The sequence below is a fragment of the Amblyraja radiata genome, chromosome 17 (genome assembly GCF_010909765.2).
Source record: "Amblyraja radiata isolate CabotCenter1 chromosome 17, sAmbRad1.1.pri, whole genome shotgun sequence".
In the NCBI taxonomy this organism is placed as follows: domain Eukaryota; kingdom Metazoa; phylum Chordata; class Chondrichthyes; order Rajiformes; family Rajidae; genus Amblyraja; species Amblyraja radiata.
The window spans coordinates 38,001,554-38,026,302 of NC_045972.1; the positions used below are offsets into that span (position 1 = coordinate 38,001,554).

At 41.5% G+C, this 24,749-nt stretch overlaps 1 protein-coding gene across 10 annotated transcripts in view; it reads left to right on the forward strand.

Moving 5' to 3' along the window:
* Positions 1-24,749, forward strand: part of LOC116982780 (FH1/FH2 domain-containing protein 1-like) — a 235,332-nt gene that overhangs the window by 79,910 nt on the left and 130,673 nt on the right. For all 10 annotated transcript variants that reach the window (XM_033036207.1, XM_033036209.1, XM_033036213.1 and 7 more), the window contains exon 4: positions 23,418-23,485. In XM_033036207.1, the coding sequence (XP_032892098.1) occupies positions 23,418-23,485 (68 nt within the window). The remainder of the gene's footprint in view (positions 1-23,417; positions 23,486-24,749) is intronic.

Below are 24,749 nucleotides of genomic sequence, written 5' to 3' on the forward strand. Positions count from 1 at the left end.
AATGATGACCATTGGATTAGTCATAAAAACAGCATTGTCTCAATTCACATTTCCTTTCATTAAATTGAGCTATATTAATATTTGGACTTGCAAATCAGAAAATTTATTTCTGTAACATTGTAAATGCAGGATATGTTGCAAAGAATCTGAAGTTTAACCTGTTAACCTCTCAAGGGTGAAATGTCCTATTTGAGGATGAGTGATTCAAACAACGAATTGTTACCAAGCTTATCTTGCCAAAGCTGTTAATCACCAGGGACAGGAGGGAAGTTTATAGACTCCATTTGACAAACACGCCAAAATATAAACTACAATAGCATCCAAAATTATGCTTGAATTGAAGCTAACTTCAAAGTGAAAACACGTCAATATCTGTGCAGTAGCTGTTCAAAAAGGAACTGCAGATGCTGGAATGTCGAAGGTACACAAAATTGCTGGGGAAACTCAGCGGGTGCAGCAGCATCTATGGAGCGAAGGAAATAGGCGACGTAGAAGGGTTTCGGCCCGAAACGTCGCCTATTTCCTTCGCTCCATAGATGCTGCTGCACCCGCTGAGTTTCCCCAGCAATTTTGTGTACCTTCTGTGCAGTAGCTACCTTATTGCAAAACTATTATGGGAAAATATATTTATTTACAAATTGCATTTGTCATGTGGTCCTGTGCCTGTACTTGACTTAAAGAAGGAACTTTGCATCCAATCATTAAATGCAGAAATCTATGTATCAGAATGAGGACATTTACCATATTATCTACATGGTGGCAGATAAAGCAGTTATTGAGCCTAAACCGTCTTTTCTCTTCATAGGCTGTAGCCTAGTCTTGGTAATTTTTTAATGACCTGAGTATTCTGTTTTCACTATTCTTTCATGCAAGTGTGTTCTGGACCCATCACTCATCAAGTGGGGAACAGAATCATCACCCCCCCCCCCCCCCCCTCTATTTATCCTGTCCATTTCTCCCAGTTACTGACCTCTCCAATGAAGGAAATAGATTCTTCCTAGTTGCCCTATCCTGTTTATTTCCATGATTTTATATTATTTTTCTACTTTTACTTACTAATTTCTCCTATTTTACAGAAAATAACCATAACCTAGCCAATCTTTCCTCCTCAATCAAAACTAAATCTTCAATCTTGGCAACATCCATGTAAACCTCCTTGCCCCCTCTCTAATGCTATTGTATCTAATAAGTTTGTCATAGGAGCACATCTTCCATATATATTTGCACAGCAGACTTGCCATAAATTATTAGCAAGCTGATGAAAAAATCCCAAATCATTACACCAATAATCTCTTGGAACTAGAAAAAAAAATTGAACGAGCAGTTTTCGTTACAAGAACTTTAGACTGGTCCTGACATGAAAAAGGATTTATGTTGGCTATCGCCTTGAGCAATATTTACGGTTAATGGTCCTTCACTTGTATTGGAAGTTAGAAATGAAAAATGATTACCTAGCTGAAGTATCAGATACAATAGTACTATTGGGGCTATATATAGAGAAGGATGGATGTAAGTGAAGAAAATCAGAGGCAAAAATTAAAACTGAGCTGTATATTTACAGTAGTTAAATGTTTTTCCTAAGTATGTTTGTCTTTGTGTTTCCAAAGTCAAAGGATCTGTGCATGTATTGTTAGCAGGAATGCAGATTTATGAACAGTACCAACAACTGAATGACCAAATTAACAGCATAAATGGATCCCAACCCAAAATGTTACCCATCGATATTCTCCAGAGGTGCTGCCTGACCCGCTGAGTTATCCCAGCACTTTGAGTCTTTTGTGGTGGTGTCCAGCACATTCAGTAGACTGGGTAATGACGTGAAATTTCCATGCGATAGATCCAGTTGCACCCTCACTTTTAGACGTCAAAAAGATGCCCCATAGTTAGATATAAAACAAACTGATGATAACACTTTTTACTGATCATTTGGACATGAGGTGAAACTATGCAAATATTTGAACTGTCAACTAATTAAACATTAATCATGTTGCAAGTATAAAAAGGCAAATTCCGGATTGCTAATTCAGTGAATGAATGAGCCAAGTGCTCTTTTACGTGGAATTTTAGGACTTCTGCTGGTGTTTTAGGGAATTGCAATTCATGTTTTGATTTTTGTCCATGATAATCTTGCAACCTTAAGCAGAATTTGTGTGTAGTTAAGTTGATAACGTGCATATATCTAGTGATGAAGAAAAGACAAAAGTATTTGTACTTTCTGGATTTGCACATGTATGAATTGCCTTGGCCTGGCCTGGGCCACAAATCTGTTCATATTTTATTTGTTCATGCATGTTACAAAATTCCAATCTTTTGCTCAGGACATGCACCTTCAAGGAAGCACAGAATTCTGTATATATCCCAGACCTCGGTCTGATTTATCCCAGATCTCGGTCAATGTATCGATAGTATGTCGGAAGGAACTGCAGATGCCGGTTCACACCAAAGACTTTCACACAGAGAGTGGTGAATCTCTGGAATTCTCTGCCGCAGAAGGTAGTTGAGGCCAGTTCATTTACTATATTTAAGAGGGAGTTAGATGTGGCCCTTGTGGCTAAAGGGATCGGGGGTATGGAGAGAAGGCAGGTACAGGATACTGAGTTGGATGATCAGCCATGATAATATTGAATGGCGGTGCAGGCTTGAAGGGCCGAATGGCCTACTCCTGCACCTATTTTCTATGTTTCTATGTTTCTATATACCAGACACAAAATGCTGGAGTAACTCTGCGGAACAGGCAGCATCTATGTAGAGAAGGAATGAGTGACTGTTCTGGTCGAGACCCTTCTTCAGACTGAGAGTCAGGGTGATAATACAGAGTCATGTATCGATAATACATTGATATGCTGGGTCTGGTGCCGCAAGGACTATAAGTCCTTATTATTGTAAGCAGTCAATGTCGGCATGTTGTTTAATTTGATGTTCTCCACAGCCCTGATGATTGAAAATAGGTGGGTTTCAGTGCAACCTTCAATATTATCTACGCTGGTGGCATGCAGTTCTGCTTGAGTACAAGTAAGGACCTACTTGTTCATGTTCCCAGGCCTGGTCTAAGTCACCTACTACATTTACGTGCCATTAAACATCTGGAAGAAACATTAAATTGCAGTGCATTGCCTTTTGATTAGAAGACGTTGAGTACAGGAAAGGCCCCGAACCGTGTCATGATTTCTGGTGCAGACCACCAAATTGAGGAAGTACACCTTAAATAGAAGATGGATTGCAGCAGAATTGAGAACTGAAAATGGTTATTAGACTTATTGGATCTTTTAAAAATCCACAACATGAGGGCCAAAGTTAGAGTCATGGCAATGTTTTTAATTACAATGTTAAGTTTGAAAGAAGTTGCATGATACCTGTAAATTATGATTTATGTCTTAACGATAAATGAAATCCCTTTTCAGGAGAGTTAAGAGTGTTTTATTGTCATATGTCCCAGATAGAATAATGAAATTCTTACTTGAAGCAGCACAACAGAATATGTAAACATAGTACACTGTAAACAATATAATAAATGAGAAAAAAAATATATATATATGTGTGTGTGTATATATATATATATAGTATAGATGAGATATATAGATAGAGAGAGATAGATAGATATATATAGATATATTACACACACACACACACACACACACACACACATATATATATATATATATATATATATATATATATATATACACACACATATATATATATATATATATATATATATATATATATATATATATATGTGTGTGTGTGTGTTGTGTGGATGTGTGTGTGTGTGTGTGTATACACACACACACACACACACACACACACACACACACATATATATACACACACACACACATACACACGCGTATATATATATATATATATATATATATATATATATATATATATACACACATTTACTTACACACACACACACACACACTACTGTTTTCATTGTTTTTGAAAATGCTTTATACTGCCTGAAATTAGAATATTATTAATGTGTAAACAAAAATCAAAAACAAAAAATCAAATGCTGGAAATCTGAAGTTAAAATAAATTGTTGGAAAGGCAGAAAGAGAAACAGTTGATATTTCAGGATGAAGACCCGTCGTCAACATTGGGAAAGAGAGAAAACTAGTTATCAGATTCAGATTCAACTTTAATTGTCATTGTCAGTGTACAGTACAGAGACAACGAAATGCAGTTAGCATCTCCCTGGAAGAGCGACATAGAATATGATTTCAATAAATAAATCTATTTACATGCATACAGTCATAGTGTTTTTCCTGTGGGAGGAGTGGTCGGGGGGGGGGGGGGGGGGGGGGGGGTGGTTAAATGTTATCTTGAGTTGCAGAGAAGATGGGCTGGAATGGTTAGGACAAAGGGAATATCACTGATAAGGTGAGGCTGGGATTGTAAGTGAGATAAATTGTATCAGTCATCTGGTTGATGGGTTAATGCAGTCGTGAAAGACAGAAAAAAGAAACAAAAGTGACGAGAAGAGCTTCCAAAGAGTGAGAATATATACAAAAGGGGTAAAAAGTTGCCAAATGCAGGTCTGCGGGACATGCCTGGCACATTGGACTGTATTAAGGGAGTGAGTAAAACTGAGCCAATATTGTAGATAGATGCCATTGCCAAAATGGGCAGTTCTGTTACAGATAGACCAAATTACCTAATGTTTAGAATACAGTATTAGAAACATAGAAACATAGAAAGTAGGTGCGAGAGTAGACCACCAGGTCCGTCGAGCCCGCACCGCCATTCGCTCATGGCTGAACACTAAACAGACACACTTACCCACAAACAGTAGACACAAGACACAGAACACAAGACACTACCCTCCCCTTTATACCGCTATCACCCCTCTCCACCCCAAGAACCTCGTGATCTCCTGGGGGAGGCAAAAAACCGGATAAAAACCCAGGTCCAATTCGGGAAAAAAATCCGGGAAATTCCTCTCCGACCCCAATCCAGGCGATCGACACTTGTCCAGGAGATCACTCAGGTCTTACTATACTAACCATACCTAGGTCCATATCCCTGCCCTCTCCCCGTAGCCCCTTATCCCCTTGGCAGCTAAAAAACCATCTATTTTAGTCTTAAATATATTTAAAGTTTCTGCTTCCACTGCTCCCTGGGGCAGTGAATTCCATAAATTAACCACCCTCTGGGTGAAGAAGTTCTTCCTCATCTCAGTTTTAAAAGAGCCCCCCCTTATTCTGCAACTATGTCCCCTAGTTCTAGTTTCCCCGATCATTGGGAACATCCTCGGTGCATCCACCCGATCAAGGCCCCTCACGATCTTATATGTTTCAATGAGATCGCCTCTCATTCTTCTAAACTCCAAAGAGTAGAGTTCCAGCCTACTTAACCTTTCCTCATATGTCAATCCCCTCATTGCAGGAATTAATCTTGTAAACCTTCGCTGCACTGCCTCCAGGGCTAGTACATCCTTTCTTAAGTATGGACCCCAGAACTGTACACAGTATTCCAAATGTGGTCTCACTAATACTGTGTACAGCTGCAGCAAGACCTCCGTGTTTTTATACTCAATCCCCCTAGCAATAAAGGCCAAAACTCCATTGGCCTTCCTGATTGCTTGCTGCACCTGCATACTAACTTTTAGTGATTCATGTACTAATACCCCTAGATCCCTTTGCGTTGCATTACAATGCAGCTCCTCCTCATTTAGAAAATAACTTGCCCTATCATTTTTTTTCCCAAAGTGAATGACTTCACATTTATTAGTATTAAATTTCATCTGCCAAGTTGTTGCCCACTCACCTAGCTTATCTATATCCTTTTGCAGACTCTTCCTATCCTCCTCATCCCCTACTTTTCCTCCCATTTTTGTATCGTCCGCAAATTTTGATATATTACACTTGGTTCCCTCCTCCAAATCATTTATATAAATTGTGAACAACTGGGGTCCCAGCACCGACCCTTGCGGAACCCCGCTAGTTACCGGTTGCCATCCCGAGTATGAACCATTTATCCCCACTCTCTGCTTCCTATTTGTTAGCCAATCCTCTACCCATGCTAATATATTACCCCCAATCCCATAATTTTTTATTTTTAGCAATAGTCTCTTATGTGGCACCTTGTCAAAAGCCTTTTGGAAGTCCAAGTATACCACATCCACCGGTTCCCCTTTATCCACCCGGGTTGTTACTTCCTCAAAGAATTCGAGCAGATTCGTTAAACAGGACTTCCCCTTCACAAAACCATGCTGGTTCTGTCCGATGAAGTCATGTTTATCCAAGTGCCCCGTTAGTGTTTCTTTAATAATTGTCTCTAACATTTTACCCACCACCGATGTTAGACTAACCGGTCTATAGTTACCCGCCTTCTGTTTACTTCCTTTTTTAAATATAGGTGTTACATTGGCCATTTTCCAATCCACTGGGACCGTTCCTGCCTCCAGGGAGTTTTGGAAAATTATCACCAATGCATCCACAATCCCCACCGCTATCTCCCTCAAGACCCTTGGATGTAATCCATCAGGCCCAGGGGATTTATCCTCCTTCAGTCTCATTAATTTCCCTAATACCACCTCCTTGGTGATCTTAATAGTATTTAGCTCCTCCATTCCTACCGCCCCCTGTTTATCCAGCGTTGGAATATTTTTTGTGTCTTCTATGGTGAAGACTGATACAAAATACTCGTTTAATGCCTTTGCCATTTCCATGTTCCCCACCAACAACTCTCCAGTCTCACCCTCCAATGGACCAACGTTCACCTTAGCCACCCTTTTTCTTTTTATATAGCTATAAAAACTCTTACTATTAGTTTTTATGTTGTTCGCTAAATTCCTTTCATAGTCTATTTTCCCCGTCTTAATTAATCTCTTAGTTATTTTTTGCTGACCTTTAAATGCTTCCCAATCCTCTACCCTCCCACTATCTCTGGCTACCTTATATGCCCTTGCCTTCAGCCGAATACTATCCTTTATAGTTTTACTGAGCCATGGCTGACTGTTCTTACCCTTACCCCTTTTTTTCTTCATAGGAATAAATTTTTCTTGAAGGTTATACAGTATACCCTTAAACGTACACCACTGCTCATGTACCGTCTTATTCTTGAGTCTGCTATCCCAGTCAACTTTGATCAGCTCAGTCCTCATACCTTCATAATCCCCCTTATTTAGACTAAGCACCCTAGCCTGAGTTTCAACCTGCTCCCCTTCTATTTGAATATGGAATTCGACCATATTGTGGTCACTTGTTCCCAACGAGTCCCTAACTATGACATTTTTAATTAATCCTGCTTCATTACACAGGACCAGATCCAAGATTGCCTCCCCCCTTGTCGGTTCGGTGACATACTGTTCTAGGAACCCGTCTCTAATACATTCTATAAACTCTTCCTCTAGTCTACCCTGCCCAGTTTGGTTTGCCCAATTAATATGAAAATTGAAGTCCCCCATGATTACAGCAGTTCCCTTTTTACATGCGTCAACTATTTGCAGATTTATGTTCTGACTAACAGCGTCACAGCTATTTGGAGGTCTATAAATTACACCCACTAGTGTTTTTTTCCCCTTATTATTCTCTATCTGTACCCAAGCTGTTTCACTATCCTGATCCTTCAACGCAATATCCTTCCTCTCTATTGCCGTTATTCCCTCCCTTATTAAAAGGGCCACCCCTCCTCCCTTTCTTTCCTGTCTATCTTTCCTAATTGTCGAGTACCCCTCTATATTTAACTCCCAGTCCTGATCCCCTTGCAGCCATGTCTCCGTAATGGCCACGATATCATAACTATATATACTTAATTGCACCGTTAATTCATTTATCTTATTACGAATACTCCGTGCATTTAGATAAAGCACTTTCAGATGATTTTTACTACCCTTCCTTTCCATTTTTGCCCCTTTTACATCTAGAGCTTTATCTTCACACATTCTGTCTCCTGTCACATTTTGACTTTCCGCTTCCCCACTGATACCCTGCTCTATTTCCTCTACCCCTGCCGTTATTACCCCCCTTGATACCTCCCCCCCGCTACTTAGTTTAAAGACCTCTCTACTGCCCTAGTTATATGATTTGCCAGGACCCCAGTCCCAGCACCGTTCAGGTGAAGTCCGTCCTTACAGAACAGATCCCCCCTGTCCCAGTACTGGTGCCAGTGGCCCAAGAAACCAAACCCATTATTCCCACACCAGTCTTTGAGCCACGCATTTAGCTTTCTAATTTTACGTACCCTCGCCGATTTGGCCCGTGGCTCAGGTAGCAATCCGGAGATCAGTACCCTCGAGGTTCTGCTTTTTAATTTATTCCCTAACTGCTCAAACTCCTTCAGCAGATCCTCCTTCCTCGTCCTTCCTATGTCATTGGTCCCCACATGGACCACGACCACTGGATCCTCACCCTCCCACTGCAAATTTCTCTCCAGCATCGCAGAGATATCCTTAACCCTAGCACCGGGTAGGCAACACAGCCTTCGGGACTATTGAGTCCAGAATGCTGCTATGTGTTTAGACAGAAGATGTCAAGCATCTGTTGGGTCATGTTATAACAGTACAGGAGGCAATGGGGAGACAGCACAGAGAGGGAGCGGGATAGAACATTAATATGGCAAGCAACGCAGGTTTTACCCGTGGACTGATGTGGGTGTGTCTGGATCAACACTTGGCTTCTGATAACTCACAAGTTGCTGATGGTGCAAGCCATGACATAGTATGGGTTTAAATGTTATCGAGAGACACTTCCTTATTTGAAATGGTCATTATCTAGTACTTGCCGTGGCAATAGTTATATTTCCCTGCATTCGGTCTATGCCTGCCACCATTAGTGTGATCCCACCACCAGTCACATCTTCCCATTCCTACATCATTCTGCTTTCCACAGAGACCGCTCCCTCCACAAACTTTGGTTCACTCAGAAATCCCACATGCACGTCCTCTAACCTCATCTACTGCATAAACCTTCTTTGCCCGCTTCGAAACTGGCAACACCACCAGGAGTGGAATAACCCCGGCCATGGCAGAGGGACAGGCCTTAACACTGAGCACTCAGGAGGTACAGGGCGCTCTGCGTAGGATCAATCCACGCAAGGCTGCAGGCCCGGATGGAGTCCAGGGAAGGGTACTAAAGGACTGTGCTGTCTTTAATCTGTCTCTGTCTCTGGCAACGGTCCCCAAGTGCCTGAAAACAGCCACCATAGTGCCGGTGCCGAAAAAGTCTAAAGTCACCAACCTGAATGACTACCGGCCGGTTGCCCTAACTCCAATCCCAATGAAGTGTTTCGAAAGGCTGGTCCTCTCCCACATCAAATCCAGCATCCCTGCCTCACTGGACTCTCATCAATTTGCATACAGGGCAAATAAATCAACAGAGGATGCCATCTCTCTGTCTCTTCACACTGTCCTGACTCACCTGGACAGACAGGGCACGTACGTGAGGATGCTCTTCATTGACTATAGCTCTGCATTCAATACGGTCATCCCCACCAAGCTCACCACCAAACTCCACCAGCTAGGCCTCAGCTCGCCGATATGCGATTGGATCCTGAACTTTCTGACGGAGCGACCGCAGGCAGTGAGACTGGGCCCGCACCTGTCCTCCACTATCACCCTGAGCACCGGCACACCACAGGGCTGTGTACTAAGCCCATGCTCTACTCCCTCTTCACTCACGACTGTGTTCCTGCATTCGACACCAACACCATCGTGAAGTTTGCAGACGACACAACAGTGATTGGGCTGATCACCAACGGTGATGAAACAAAATACAGAGCGGAGGTGCAGAACCTGGCGGACTGGTGCGCACGTAACAACTTGTCACTAAACACCTCCAAGACCAAGGAGCTGATTATTGACTTCAGGAGGTCCCATAATGGAGAATACGCCCCAATCTCCATTTACGGGGAAAGTGTGGAGAGAGTGTCCAACTTTAAGTTTCGGAGGACCTCACATGGTCCACCAACACCGCTGCGTAGGTCAGGAAGGCACAGCAACGACTGTTCTTCCTGAGGACATTAAAAAAGACTGATCTGCCCCAACAGCTGCTGACAACGTTCTACCGCTACACCACAGAGAGCATATTAACGTATGGCATCTCTGTGTGGTATCTCAGCTGTACGGAGGCGGAGAGGAGAGCTCTTCAGTGCGTCGTCCACAGAGCGCAGAGGATTATTGGGACACAGCTACCAGCCTTGGAGGGCATCTACCACACACGGTGCCTCAGGAAGGCCGTCAGCATCCATAAAGACTCCTCACACCCTTGTAACGGACTGTTCGAACTACTTCCCTCCGGCAGACGTTACAAGGCCTTCTACGCCTGAACCTCCAGACTCAGAAACAGCTTTATTCCCAGAGCTATAGCGGCTCTGAACCGGCCCTGCTGAGTGCCCCCCATCCCCCCTGGACTGTCTCCCTCGGATGGTCACGTCACATAGCTTATTTATTTATTTTACTTTTCTTTTACATCGGTTGGAAGCTGCATACTAAATCTCGTTGCACTGACGTGCAATGACAATAAAATATATTATTATTATTATTATTATTATTATTATTATTAAAGGGCCTTTTTTTACATCAGCGTAGACTAGGTGACCATTTTGCAGAACACTTGCTCCACCAAGGCCTGCTGGATCCTCTGGTTGCTAACTTTAACTCCCCTTTCCATTTCAATAACAAACTTCCTGTTCTGGCCTACTCCATTGCCAGATTGCGGCCAGTTGCAAAATTAACGAACAGCACCTTCGTTACTGCTTGGGTAGCTTACAGGCTAATGGTATGAGCATTTGATGTCTCCACTTTTAGGTAACCAACTTACAAACAACACACCTTTTTTTCCTCTTGCCCCTGTCCCTTTTAACCTACATTCCTTCCTCTGGCTCCATATTTCGCGCTGCCTCTATCTTTGTCTCCTTATCTCACACCTTGTGTCGATTTATCTCTGGCCTTTGTCCAACCATTTGCCAGTCACCTGATCCACCTATCACTTGCAGTCTTTGTCCTGACCCCACCTCTCTTCCAGCTTACTTTCCTGCTACTACTATCAGTCTGAAGAAGGGTCCCGACCTGAAACGTCACCGATCCATGTTCTTCCGTGATGCTGCCTGACCCGCTGAGTTACTCCAGCACCTTGTGTCTTTTTTTTTGTAAATCAGCATGTGCAGTTTCTTCTTTATACAATATTCTAAGTGTGGTCTAACAAATACATTGTACAGCTGCAAAATGATGTCCCGACCTTTTTACTCAGCACTCCTGCCTTTGAAAATAAGCAAGCTTTGCTTCCTGTCCACTTTCCCTGCCATTTTATGAACTTGCATCCCAAGTTCTGCACATCAAGTTGCGTATAGATGTCCCCTGGGAACAACATACAATGGAGAAGGTCAGAGAACATAGAACAGTTTGGTACAGGTACAGGCCCTTTGTCCACAATGTATGTGCCAATCGTGATGCCAAAATAAACTCATCTCATCTGCTTGCACGTGATTCACCTGCCTCAATTCTCTGCATATCCATAAGCCTATCTAAATAGCCTTTTAAATGCCACTATATACAATCTGCCCCCACCTCCTTCCCAGGCAAAACATTCCGAGCACCCGCCACCCTCTCTGTAAAAGAAAAACTGTCCTGGCACATATCCTTTAAATTTTGCCCACTCACCTTAAAGCTATGCCCTCTAGTATTTGATTTTCTTCAATCCTGGGGAAAAGGTTCTGACCATCTACCCTCTCTGTCACTCTCTGCTGCAATATGACTTCCTGACTTTGGCACTCAATGCCCCGACAAATTGATGGCAAACATACTATATACTTTCTTTACCTTGCAATCGGCTTGTGTTGCCATTTTCTGGGAGCTATTGCCTTGCATCTTGACATATATCCGGACATCAATGAGGTTACCGATTTTGTTATTAATTATGTATTTTTTCCTAGTAGTCGACCTCATAAAGTGCATCACCTCACACTTGCTTGAATTAAATTCCATCTGCCTTGTCACTGCACATTTCGGAAAGTGATCTATATCCCGCTGTATACTTTGGCAGCCTTCCTCAATACCTGCAACTCCAGCTATCTTAATCATGATTGAAAGTTCTGAAAGATTGTACTATGGAGGAATTGTATAGCAGTGTTCCGAGTTGTGATCATTGTTTTTCCATCAGTGTGATCATTATTGAACAAATCAAGGCGTCAACTTAGAAATAGTTGGTTGTAGTATATTATTTTCATAAACATTCAAGTTACATTGTGGAATGTCCAGTTTATCTATTCCTCGGGCAAATAACCTACTGTTAACTTGAAAGAAGTTGCTAATTGTAATTAATTTATAATGCCTTGCCAGTATGAAATAGACTGAGTTGCTACAAGTGTGGTTTTCATCTCCAAATACAAATGACAGATGAATGAGTGAATGCCGCCTTGGCTTCAGTTCCTTCCTGTGGATATGCTTAAATGGCCTTTTAAGTCTCAACTGAAAACAGAGGCATACTCTAGAGGCTGATCTCTTTATCTCTGGTCATCATAGCGGATCTGTTGTAATGCAAAAGGATAACATTACTTGACTCCCTCACCACTTCCATTTATGTTTTAGTTGCAGATTCCTCTTTGGCTAATTCTAATTTGTGAAAAGATTTTGTATAATTCTGTTTAACAATTCCACTTTCAAATTTTAATGGATTTATTTACTTTTCAGAGTTTCAGTAGACTTGAGTGTCATCAATCAGTTCATGAGTTGCACTTTCTGCATTGACCCTTTGGCAGATGCTTGTGGTTAGTGCTAGCTCTGTCTAGTTGATCTCATACAGCTTCAGGTCGCATGCAAATTTGTTCGAGCTTGCACGCTGGCGTTGCTGAAAGGTTTTTTTTTTTCTTTCTCTCAATTAGTTACCTGGCTGTTCCAGAAAACAAGGAGCCACACTGGGGGAAATTAAGAACAGCTTATCTCTCATTAAAAGTTACAATTAGGAAAAACCGAACAGGAAAAAATTTGGGATCCTTCGTGACTTGTTCAACATTCCATGGTGGCTAAAATTACGCAAGCGGTTGAAATTACCCTGCACATTACTGAGTTTACAGTGCACAGGACATTTGACATGAGCTTTCCCCAAAAACCTTGGCTACTAAAACCTCAGTTACTGCATTGGCTTTATCAGCAATGCCCTGGTGATTAAGTAACACTAATATGATTTGTATGGACATACGTTTACAAAGAGCCGCTTGGAACAGGGCCATTATTGGCAAGAGCGTTTTTTATTGAGCGTTCCCTCGGAGACTGATTAACAGCCAACTGATCTAGAACTGGAGTTAAGAATGCCAGGTTTCTTTCTTAAAGATCATTAATGAATTAGTTGGAATTATACAATAATCCAACATCTTGAAATATATTTTTATGATGCAAACCTTTTGCTTGGAAAAATCTATTTCATTTAAACTAAAGTTCAAACTCCCAAATTACCTTGGTGGGATTGGAACTCTTGTAGCCGGAGTTCTGATTTAAAACAGAAAATGCAGAGAATACTCAGCAGGTCAGGCAATACCAGCCTCTCCTGATGGTGGTGGTTACGCACACAACCAGATTCAGGGACTTCCCAGCTGTTATCAGGCAACCGAATCGTCTAATCGGTGGGTTGAAGGGCATGTTTTTGTGCTGTATCTCTAAACTAAACTAAAAGGACAGATTGAACATCAAAGATCTGAAGATGCAGAAAATCTGAAATAAAAACTGAGAATGCAGGAACAACTAGAACTGGGAAAGAAAGAAAACAGAAGATAGACACAAAATGCTGAAGTAACTCAGCGGGATAGGCAGCATCTCTGCAGAGAAGGAATGGGTGACGTTTAAGGTCAAGACCCTTCTTCAAGTTACTCCAGAAATTTGTGTCTATCTTCGGTTTCAACCAGCATCTGCAGTTCCTTCCTACACAAGGTTGTCAAGAGGGTGAAAACTAGGAATACAGGGACAAGAGGAATATCTGTCCAGAGAGGAACTCTTGCCAGAGTTGGGGAATTGAGAATCAGAGGACACAGGTTTAAAGTGAGGGGGGGGAAAGATTGAATTAGAACTTGAGGGGTAACTTTTTCACATAAAGGGTGGTGGGGTTATTACAATGTTTAAGAAACATTTAGATAGATGCATGGATAGGCCAGGTTTAAAGGGATATGGGCCAAACACAGGCAGGTGGGACGAGTGTAGAATGGACATAGAAACATAGAAACATAGATAATTGGTGCAGGAGGAGGCCATTCGGCCCTTCGAGCCAGCACCCACCATTCATTGTGATCATAGCAGATCGTCCCCTATCAATAACCTGTCTCCCCATATCCCTTGACTCCACTAGCCCCTAGCGCTCTATCTAACATGTTGGTTGGCATAGGCAAATTGGACCAAAGGGCCTGTTTCCATCTGATTGGGTGAGACCTTCATTGCTGGGAGGATGTTGTAGCAGCCATCTGATCGATAGTTAATGGGGGGCAGATAGAGAGAAGAAAACTGAACAAAAACCATGAATAAAGACAATTTGAGTTAGAGTTCTGACAAAACATCTTTGATCTGAAACATTAACTCTGCTTCTCTTTCAACAAATGATACCCGTTCTGCCTGGTTATTTCAACACTTTCTGTTTTTATTTAAGAATGGCAGATTTCATTCCTTAAGCAACGCGACTGAACAAATTCAGTTGTTTCAGCAGTCCATTAGCTTGGGTCCAAGTGTGCTTGTTCGGTGTCCCCAGTTGCTATAAGTTGCTAAAAAAATTATTGTTCCCTTTTCTCATTTTATATTCTGGCGTCAGCGTCCTTGGAGTTATGGGAATAGCGTTCTAAGCCTGGCCTCTATAAATATTTTGTATGTTAATATTTATTTATGTCTTCAACAAGAGGCTGTATTTTCCTTGATGAGGCTCTGTTTCCTATACTGCAATGATTCAAAATTTCATCCCACTGGGAGTTGCCATGTGCTGCAAGTTTTAGTTTCCTATCTGGAATGACGATGTACTGCCAATTATTTTTATTTTGGTCTCCAAAATAACTGGGCATTTAATTTCAGTGAGTCAACTTTGAAACTGATCCAAGTTCATCGTTCTATGTGGGATTAATCCTCAACCCAAGTTGATTTACTGGAAGTACATCGAATTGAAGTTCCAAAGTCTGTTTTAAACTTGTTGACCATGAGCTTGACATTAGGAGGCGAGACATTAAATAGCGTGGCGTCAGAGTAATTTGCAACTTGGTCATGTTGGAATGATGAGGGCAAATTTATTGCTACAGGCAGATCTCACATTAGAATCACAAGAAAAGATGGCACGCGAGGAGCTAATTTGATCCATGAAACCTGGTCAACTGAACTTTGATCTTTAATAAGAAGCTAGGGCAGGGATTTAAATTTGGAAGAGCCAGTTAAACCCGAGTAGATTTTATTTGCAGGCTCTTTATGGTTATGATGGGGCTGGATGGGGATTATAATGCCCTTGAATCTCTAATAGTGCCCCCAAACCCTGCAAAGGTCCCAGCCGTCCTGACCCAGCCTCCCAACAAAGCACCTGGCCCTACCTGACCCACTTAAGTCAATGCCTCTTCGTTTGGTAATTCAATACTAATTTTAATGTTCACCTCGTTAAGAGCATTGACTTGCACTGCCTCTTTGGTGCCAAGAATGTAAAGTTTAACAGCTCTGGTGGGCTTCATTAGAATATGACATGACATTTTGCAACCAGGCAAATAATATTTAAATATATTTATTCTCTTTCTTTGTCTGATTATTTGGTTCAGTAATCGATTCAGGTTGTCAGGTGATTCTGTAGCTATTATGAATTTGAAGTTTAGCATCTAAAAATGGTTGCTTGACATTTTCATCGTGAAAATCAAATGTGTGTACAGACTGTCCTTGAGTTATTAATACACAACTTTTGGACGGCCATACATATGAACGAGCTCCCATAATATTATTAAAGACAGAAGACTGACATGCGTCCACACGTTTGTTCTTACCATCGACAGCACTAGTTTCCCCTCACTCTCTCTCCACCATTAATACTTGTTTTTTTCTGATCAATCTCATGCGCTGTTGGTGCCATTCATAACAATACTGTGCAATTATAGTTGCCACATCGAGTTATTTTTGCGTATTTTCCGACCTATGGACAAAATCATCCTATGGATGCCTGTAAACCATTTGCTGTGCTGGGACGGTCTCTAATTAGAAATGTCAGGGATTTGAAAATGTTGAGGTTTCTAGGAAGAGTGCCCAAGCCTTCAGAGAATTATAATTAACCATTCGCAGCAAAGATGGAACCATCAGACAGTTGGGAGATTGGTTTATTTAGAAGTCTTATCTTTCAAAAACACAGAGCAAGTTATTGTCAAAATTGTGCCTGAAAAATTGGTTTCCACCACAAAAATTGTGCCTGAAAAAAAAAATCTTGAACAGAGGAGAGTGTGAGACTGCGCGTTGAATTGTTTCAGTATAAAGGCCATGTAAACAAATGGAGAAGCTGTTTTGTTTGGCTTGATCTGATGTCTGAAGGTATGACACAGAGTGGAAAATGCTGCATATTTGCCAAAGTCCCAGCTTTTCCTGTGGGAGACTTTTATAAAGACAGTAACTTTTACAGGATTCAATGTTTAATGCTGCTTAACTTTTCACAAACATGATTGTTTTTAGTACTCTGGTAACTCTTTCCAATCCCGTCAGATCAATTCAGAAATGATTTCTTACTGCCTTCACTTGGAGTTGATGGGTTTTGAGGGAATAATTAACAATTGTATTCTTTATTGTTATATATTTTGGTGTGTTTTATGAAAGTGTAAAATGTCAGAAGTTTTTACAAATCAAGATAATTTATTTATATTAAGATATTATATTGTATGGCATGTCTGATTTGTTTGGAGAGTCTGGGCAACACTGTACCTTGGTACACATGACAATAATAAATCTCCACATTCAGCTATCAAGACATTTAGGCGTAAAAATCAACATCCTCAGCTGTCGGTTTTTCTACCTTTTGCTTCTCCTTTTAGGATGCTGAACAGAATCTGTAGTTTGAGGAGTTTTGGTCTTAAAATGCCTCTTTATGTATAGTACTAAGTCATCGAGCTCTCTCTGGGATACAAAGCCATTTGTTGAAGCCTCCAGAATTATGGAACCATGGAAATAAAGAATTATCTTTGCTGGCGCTTCTGTGTATAGTTAAATGTTTTAACATTTAGAATGTAGAATCTAAATACTACATTGTCACAAATATTTAAGGCTCAGACTGTAGGAGTGAGAAAGTGAGTTTGGGAACTTCACAACAAACTAATTCCTACGGGTAAATTGCAGATGAGAAATGGGAAACTGTCATCGATTGTTGCCGTGGACTCAATGTGCCAATGGGCTTGATTCTATGCTGGACCTCTAACCTAAACTAAACTCGTGCCAGAGAACCCAAGAGAGATTACAGTGATAGACACAAATGCTGGAGTAACTCAGAGGGACAGGCAGCATCTCTGGAGAGATGGACCTGTGAGTTACTCCAGGATTTTGTGTCTTTCTTCGGTTTAAACCAGCATCTGCCGTTCCTTCCTACAGAGATTACAGTGAATCAGTTATCATCCAGTATAGATACTGAAGAGACATCAGCCACACTCACACTAGTGAAAAGATTCAGAGAGTGAGAAGATCTGAAGTGTGCCTGAACCTGTGAATTTCTAATTGTTCCTACAGAAAAATGTCTAGCCATATCCTTTCATGATAAAGGAGTGGTACGTGCAATTTTGGTTATAAAAGGTAATTGTTGCTCAGGGGTGGGAGATTGCAACCTTCACGTGGTCCGCCCTGTTTTGATGAAAGCAATCAACCTGGTGTGCACAAACAAATAAGATCGAATAGAACAAGTTGTCCTACAACTTTAGGCTGTGCACGCCATACGTAAGAAGAAGCTTGTTGCTCAAAGACCAGTGAAGGATAATTATCTGAGTTGTAACACTGTAAAAACTTCCAGACCTGGTCAGGAGGAGTTACTGAGAATAAATGATATTTGTTGGAGCTCCTGTGTTTTGGTGAGCATGTTCAGCACTTCAACCTATAGTCAAAAACAGAATCCAGTCTTTGTCTTTGTCCGAAGATGGACACAAAAAGCTGGTGTATCTCAATGGGTCAGACGGCATCTCTGGAGAAAAGGAATAGGTGACGTTTCGGGTCATGACCCATTCTTTATACGAGTCTTTGGGTACCCGATTTAATGCCTTGTGTGCACTCAGTAGGATTTTCGGATAAGATGCTGCATAACTACAGATTGTTGTTATTGTTGGCGAGTTGAGGATCTAGTATGAATGGAACAGCAGTTTTCTGAGGGGGGAATGGGTTACCACAAACAGGACTGTGCCATAAAGCATGTAGTCTAAAGGATTTGTTGTTTGGAGTAAGCCATTTAGAACAAAGACGAGGAAACACTTTTTCTCACAGAGAGTGGTGAGCCTGTGGAATTCTCTGCCTCAGAGGGCGATGGAGGCAGGTTCTCTGGATGCTTTCAAGAGAGAGCTAGGTAGGGCTCTTAAAAATAGCGGAGTCAGGGGATATGGGGAGAAGGCAGGAACGGGGTACTGATTGGAGATGATTAGCCATGATCACATTGAATGGCGGTGCTGGCTCGAAAGGCCGGATGGCCTACTCCTGCACCTATTGTCCATTGTCTATTGGCTACCATGGAGAAGTCATGGTAAAATGACCCTTGTGAATCTCAGTTTAAACAGCCATGTTAAAATAAAATGCCAGTTTGTGCCAAGGAGGCACTGACATTACAATTAATAAGTTCTTTATATTATAAATTAACCAGATAGAAAGATTATGCCTGGCAGCATGTGCAGGAATGTGCTTGCTTTTTTGATGTGCGATCCATACTAATGTTGCAATGGTTTAGTTTGGTGAATTTGCCTTATAAGGACATGCATTGCTATATATTTAAAGCCAGCAAGAAATTATTCACTCTGTGTTGCAGCAGGTGACCCAGCCGTGGTTGTGGGTGCTGAGATAGTGTACTTCTTCAATGGTTTTTCATGTCACAGGCAAAACCTACCAGGAAATCGAGAAGTCAATCCGGGAATTTCACCCTCTGTAACTACTCTATATTTAAAATATAACCTGCAGGGACCAGTTTATGTGATGCTAAACCTCTTAAAATTTCAATTCAACAAACCTGCAGTGGTTGTGCCAGAATCATTCATGCCTCTGAAGATCGGTCATTCACACTGATGGTCCAAAATTCTTCAGTGATAATGCAAGCAAATGTGAGGTCATTTGTTACAGTTTGATTTTGCAATAGGATTGTTTTAGTTTAGTGGAGCGAGCCGGATTGGAAATACAACTGAGGTGTATATGTAAAATTGTGTTCCGCTGGTATAATAAAATGTTCCTTTGGCGAATAACCTGTTATTCAGCAGTAACTGGATAGTTTTGTGGGAAAAATCACGCAACAAAAAATCATTTCAAAGAATTTCTAGATTGCTCTCACTTGATTAGGGCACTGATCTGTTTTGAACGGACACATGATCCCCTTTGTTGCTCCTTTGCTCCCTGTTGATTCTATTTGCCTCCATCTGTAAGAGTGACCTACACCCGTACCACAACCACAGTCATTGTTGGTGTCTTGATGCAAGCATTTACATAAAATTGCCTCAAGGACTGTTCATACCTCTCCTTCCTTCAGCCTTTGGTGTTTGAAGTTCTTGATCAAGAAAACATAATTTCGAAGCGCTCTGTATGTCAGGCAGCATCTGAGAAACAGAATTCAAGTTTCAGGTCGAAAACCTCGGAGTCAGATCACCCCCCTCCTCCACCCTCCCCCACCGGTTGCTGCCAGACCTGATCTGCTTCATGTTTCTGTGGTTTTTTTCATCAGATTTCCAATTTCTGCAGTTTTTTTTAAATCTTTTCACTTTTTATAAAGTCTACACAGTGAGCTCAATGGATGTTTTGTTTCTTCTTCCCGAGTTTGAGTCTCTGCTATTCTCAACATCTAAAATTACATTTTATTGCTGATGTTTTTCCTCAGACATTTCAGCAGACAGTTTTATTGAATACTTAATGCGTATTAATTTACAATGATTTACAATAGTCTTTGTATTTTGGGACACATAATATGGTGTCATTTTGTACACCCTGCTGCAGAAGGCAATGTCTCTCAATATAGCAAAAGAAAAGCAAACTGCTGTAGGAACTCTGTAGAGGCAAAGAAAAAGTTGACGTTTTGGGTTTAACCCTATTGGCATCTGTTTCACTCCACAAGTGGATTTTGAGCTTTGGTCTTAATTTGTTCCCCCTTGCAGATCCAGCTATCACAATTCCAAGCTCCTACAATTCTTAGTAAATAATCAATGACTACCACTTGGGATTACAAGGCCTCTTCTCAGGTAGAACTCCCTATGTTTCATTAACCATGAATCAGGTTCTCTTGAACCTATCTTACATATTCAGAATGATTGAGGTGGAGGGGAAGGTGATGAGATGAGTTGATGTGGAGAGAGGCAGAATCCTTATCATTTAGACATGTGCAGAGAAAGGCCAGTTACCTCTAGATTATTCCTCCACATTTTGTTGTGCAAGGTTATCAGGTTAAATGAATGTACTTGAGAGTGTAAACAGAGAATGGGGCTGGATGGAGAACATGAAAAGTTGAAGAAGGGTCCCGAACTGAAACATCATCCAGATTCAGATTCAGATTCAGATTCAACTTTAATTGTCATTGTCCGTGTACAGTACAGAGACAACAAAATGCATTTAGCATCTCCCTGGAAGAGCGACATAGCATATGATTTGAATAAATATTTACATTAGCATATATACAGACATAGTGTTTTTTCCTGTGGGAGGAGTGTCCGGGGGGGGGGGTGATTGGCAGTCACCGAGGTACGTTGTTGAGTAGAGTGACAGCCGCCAGGAAGAAGCTGTTCCTGGACCTGCTGGTCCGGCAACGGAGAGACCTGTAGCGCCTCCCGGATGGTAGGAGGGTAAACAGTCCATGGTTGGGGTGAGAGCAGTCCTTGGCGATGCTGAGCGCCTTCCGCAGACAACGCTTGCTTTGGACAGACTCAATGGAGGGGAGCGAGGAACCGGTGATGCGTTGGGCAATTTTCACCACCCTCTGCAATGCCTTCCGGTCGGAGACAGAGCAGTTGCCATACCATACTGTGATACAGTTGGTAAGGATGCTCTCGATGGTGCAGCGGTAGAAGTTCACCAGGATCTGAGGAGACAGATGGACCTTCTTCAGTCTCCTCAGGAACAAGAGACGCTGGTGAGCCTTCTTGATCAGAGTTGAGGTATTGTGGGTCCAAGAGAGGTCATCGGAGATGTTAACACCCAGGAACCTGAAGCTAGAAACACGTTCCACCTCCGTCCCGTTGATGTGGATGGGGTGTACGTGCTGCCCCTAGACTTCCTGAAGTCTACAATGAGCTCCTTGGTCTTCTTGGAGTTAAGGGCCAGGTTGTTGTCAGCGCACCATGCTGCTAAGTGCTGGACCTCCTCCCTGTAGGCCGACTCATCGGTGTTGCTGATGAGGCCAATCACCGTTGTATCATCTGCATACTTGATGATGGTGTTAGTACCATGTACAGGTGTGCAGTCATAGGTGAAGAGGGAGTAGAGGAGGGGGCTCAGCACACAGCCCTGTGGAACGCCGGTGTTCAGGGTGAGGGTTGAAGAGGTGTGCTTGTCTAACCTAACAGACTGTGGTCTGTTGGTTAGAAAGTCCAGTATCCAGTTGCAGAGGGAGGGATCGATGCCCAGGTTACCGAGTTTGTTGATCAGTTTAGATGGTATAATGGTGTTGAATGCTGAGCTGTAATCGATGAACAGCATTCTTACGTAAGTGTCTCTGTTGTCGAGGTGGGAGATGGCGAAGTGAAGTGCCGTTGAGATGGCATCCTCCGTACTCCTGTTCTTGCGGCAGGCAAACTGATAGGGATCCAGTGTGGGGGGTAGGCAGATTTTGAGGTGTGCCAGGACCAGCCTCTCGAAGCACTTGGTGATGATGGGGGTAAGTGCAACTGGGCGGAAGTCGCACATTCATCAAAAGTCGGAAATCCAACAATGTTCTCCAGCTATGCTACCTGACCTGCTGAGTTACTCCGGCAAGTCTTTCCGTGGTAAACCAGCATCTTCGGTTCCTTGTTTCTACATGAAAAGTTTAAGTCTAGGTTGCAATTAATGGGAATTTGTTTTAAATTGTCCAAAACCAAATAATAATTTAACAGAACATATTTTCACCAGTTAGAGCCGCCTCTGTGGAGAGAAACGCAACTCCACATGTCAGGCCACTTCATCAAAAGTAAAAAGTGGAAACAGCACCAATTTGCTTGCGTTCATTTACTGCAGCCTTTCTGAGGATCCATCAATGTAGTTAAAATACCCCAATTTTAATGATCCTTTCTGCTTGATTTAACGACGTGTCGGTGAAAAACTTCAGGCACAAAGAGAATTTGTGATTTCTGTGACCCAGATTCAGTCGTCATTTGTTGACAACATTTCAAAAGAAATGCAGAAGGTATAGAGTTCGGCGCGCTGTTGACCTTCTTTGCTTCATGCATAAAGTGCCAGATAATTTCCCCGAACGCATCATGAATTAATTTTGTTCTTGGGCTCCATCGCTGTACGGTAGTGACCTTTAGAGCTCTTGATTTTTGCACAGTGATTAGTTCCATTTTGTTTTTACAGTTGCTGTATTCTGATTTCAGTAGATATTGTTTGAAGTAATATTGCATCACTTATGAGCATCCTCCTCCGCATCACATGCATCCCTGGCAGAGACTAGGGCAGCACAGTGGGAGAGTTGCTGCTTTACAGTGCAAGATACCCGGTTTGATACTGACTAAGGATGCTTGGCTGTACAGTATTTGTACGTTATCCCCGCGACCTGCTTGGGTTTTTTCTGCGATCTACGGTTTCATCCCACACTCCAGTGACGTACAGGTTTGTAGGTTAATTGGTTTGGTATAATTGTAAATTGTCCCTAGTGTGCAAAGGATAGTGTTAGTGTGCGGGGATCGCTGGTCGGCGCAGACTCGGTGGGCTGAAGGGCCTGTTTCCGCACTGTATCTAAACTAAACTAAACAACTATGGAACACTCTTGCCTCATTGAAAATATTGCTTCTTCAATGGATCCTTTGCCACAGATCGATGAGATCAGCAACTCTCCTTTCACAGAGTACAACCTGCAATGTCCGCAGTAACGGTGAGGCCAATTCATGGAACAGAGCAGGATGATTCTGATATGAGCACCATGATGTTTCTTTGGGATTATACAAATTATAAAAGCACATCCTTATCCAATCACCAGTGCTGATTATAGTTTCTATTGCAATCTTGAGGAAATACAATTCTTGGATCAATACCTTTTGCAGGAGTTACATTTTTTAAATTTGTTTTGAATTTATGATTTTAATTAAGGTTCGTGATCTCAGAGCTATTTATGATAACTTTTCATTTACAATTTACTTTCCAGAAAAGCTGTACAACTCGAAAGGCCCTGATTTAAGAAGATCACTTTTCTCTTTGAAACAGTTATTTCAGGTAATGTAACAATTCAAAATTCAAAAACAAATTTACTTATTTAAAAACATGCAAAGATTATGGCAATGATACACGCCTTTTAAATCAGTCAGTCAGTGTGCTTTCTACCTTCAGTGTGAAATAATGGTTCTATTTAATCTTGGACTGACACATTTTCAATGGAAATGTAAGGAACTGCAGATGTTGGTTTACAATAAAATAGACAAAGTGTTGGAGTAACTGAGTTACATTGTCAATGGTCTCTTCTTAATCATTTCTGAGGTCTCTGCGATACCACAGCATGGAGTTATGATGCAGGCCTAGATCTAGATCATGTTTTAGGGGAACGCCCGCTGACTATATTCATCAGAGTCTCCCTGAACTAGACCTGGTCACCAACAACACTGTTGCTATATTTAAAATACATACTTACACCAATGAAATAACATTTTTTTATCTCCCCATTTCCTTCATCAATCTATCCAATTGAGTCTGCATTATTGATACAGTTTCTATCTCAAGTCACCAACTCCCCTGTCCTTGAATCTCTTGTACCTGCCTCCTCGGACTAGAAATTGTCCATTTGATTCACCTTACCCTTAGCTTTCCAATTATTGAATATGTTTACCATAGCATTCATCTGTGAAGCACAAATAAAATATACTGTAATTTGTAAAAAATCACATAACATATTGCATCAAAGTCAATTCACATCATGTTCTGTAAAGGAACAGTGTGCATCTGGCAGCAATTTAAACTTTCCATTTGGCTTATCCATACCTCTTGACTTTTCTACACTATTTGTGATCAAGCCCAGATTACCATTGGTAATTGTTACTCGTGCGTAAACCTGGTATTCTGCCTTTAATGTTCAATGAAGTTACCCCAGCATGTTATTTTGCTTTTCCATAATATTAAACCTATTAAAAAATCTTGCGTAAACATGTTTCAGATTTTATTTTTTTATAGGCTTTCCTTGATTTACAAGTGTTTGACTTCAGTTTTACCTATTAGATGATTGGCTCCTTCGGCTCTTCATGTCCTGATGTACATATCGATAAGATTACACTGCAGCAGACTGCCACGAAGCTTTTCACCCCGTTTGCTTAATTTATGAAGTGCATCTAATAGAAAATTTTCCAGGAATGCGTTGCATTTGTAAATTGCGGAATGGTTGTACTTGTAATCTTCCGATTTGCTTAAATGTCCATGACCTAATTCAGCCTGACTACCCGTTTAATAGTAAGATTAAACGAAAACTTACCAGTTTGAAGTTTGATCTGTA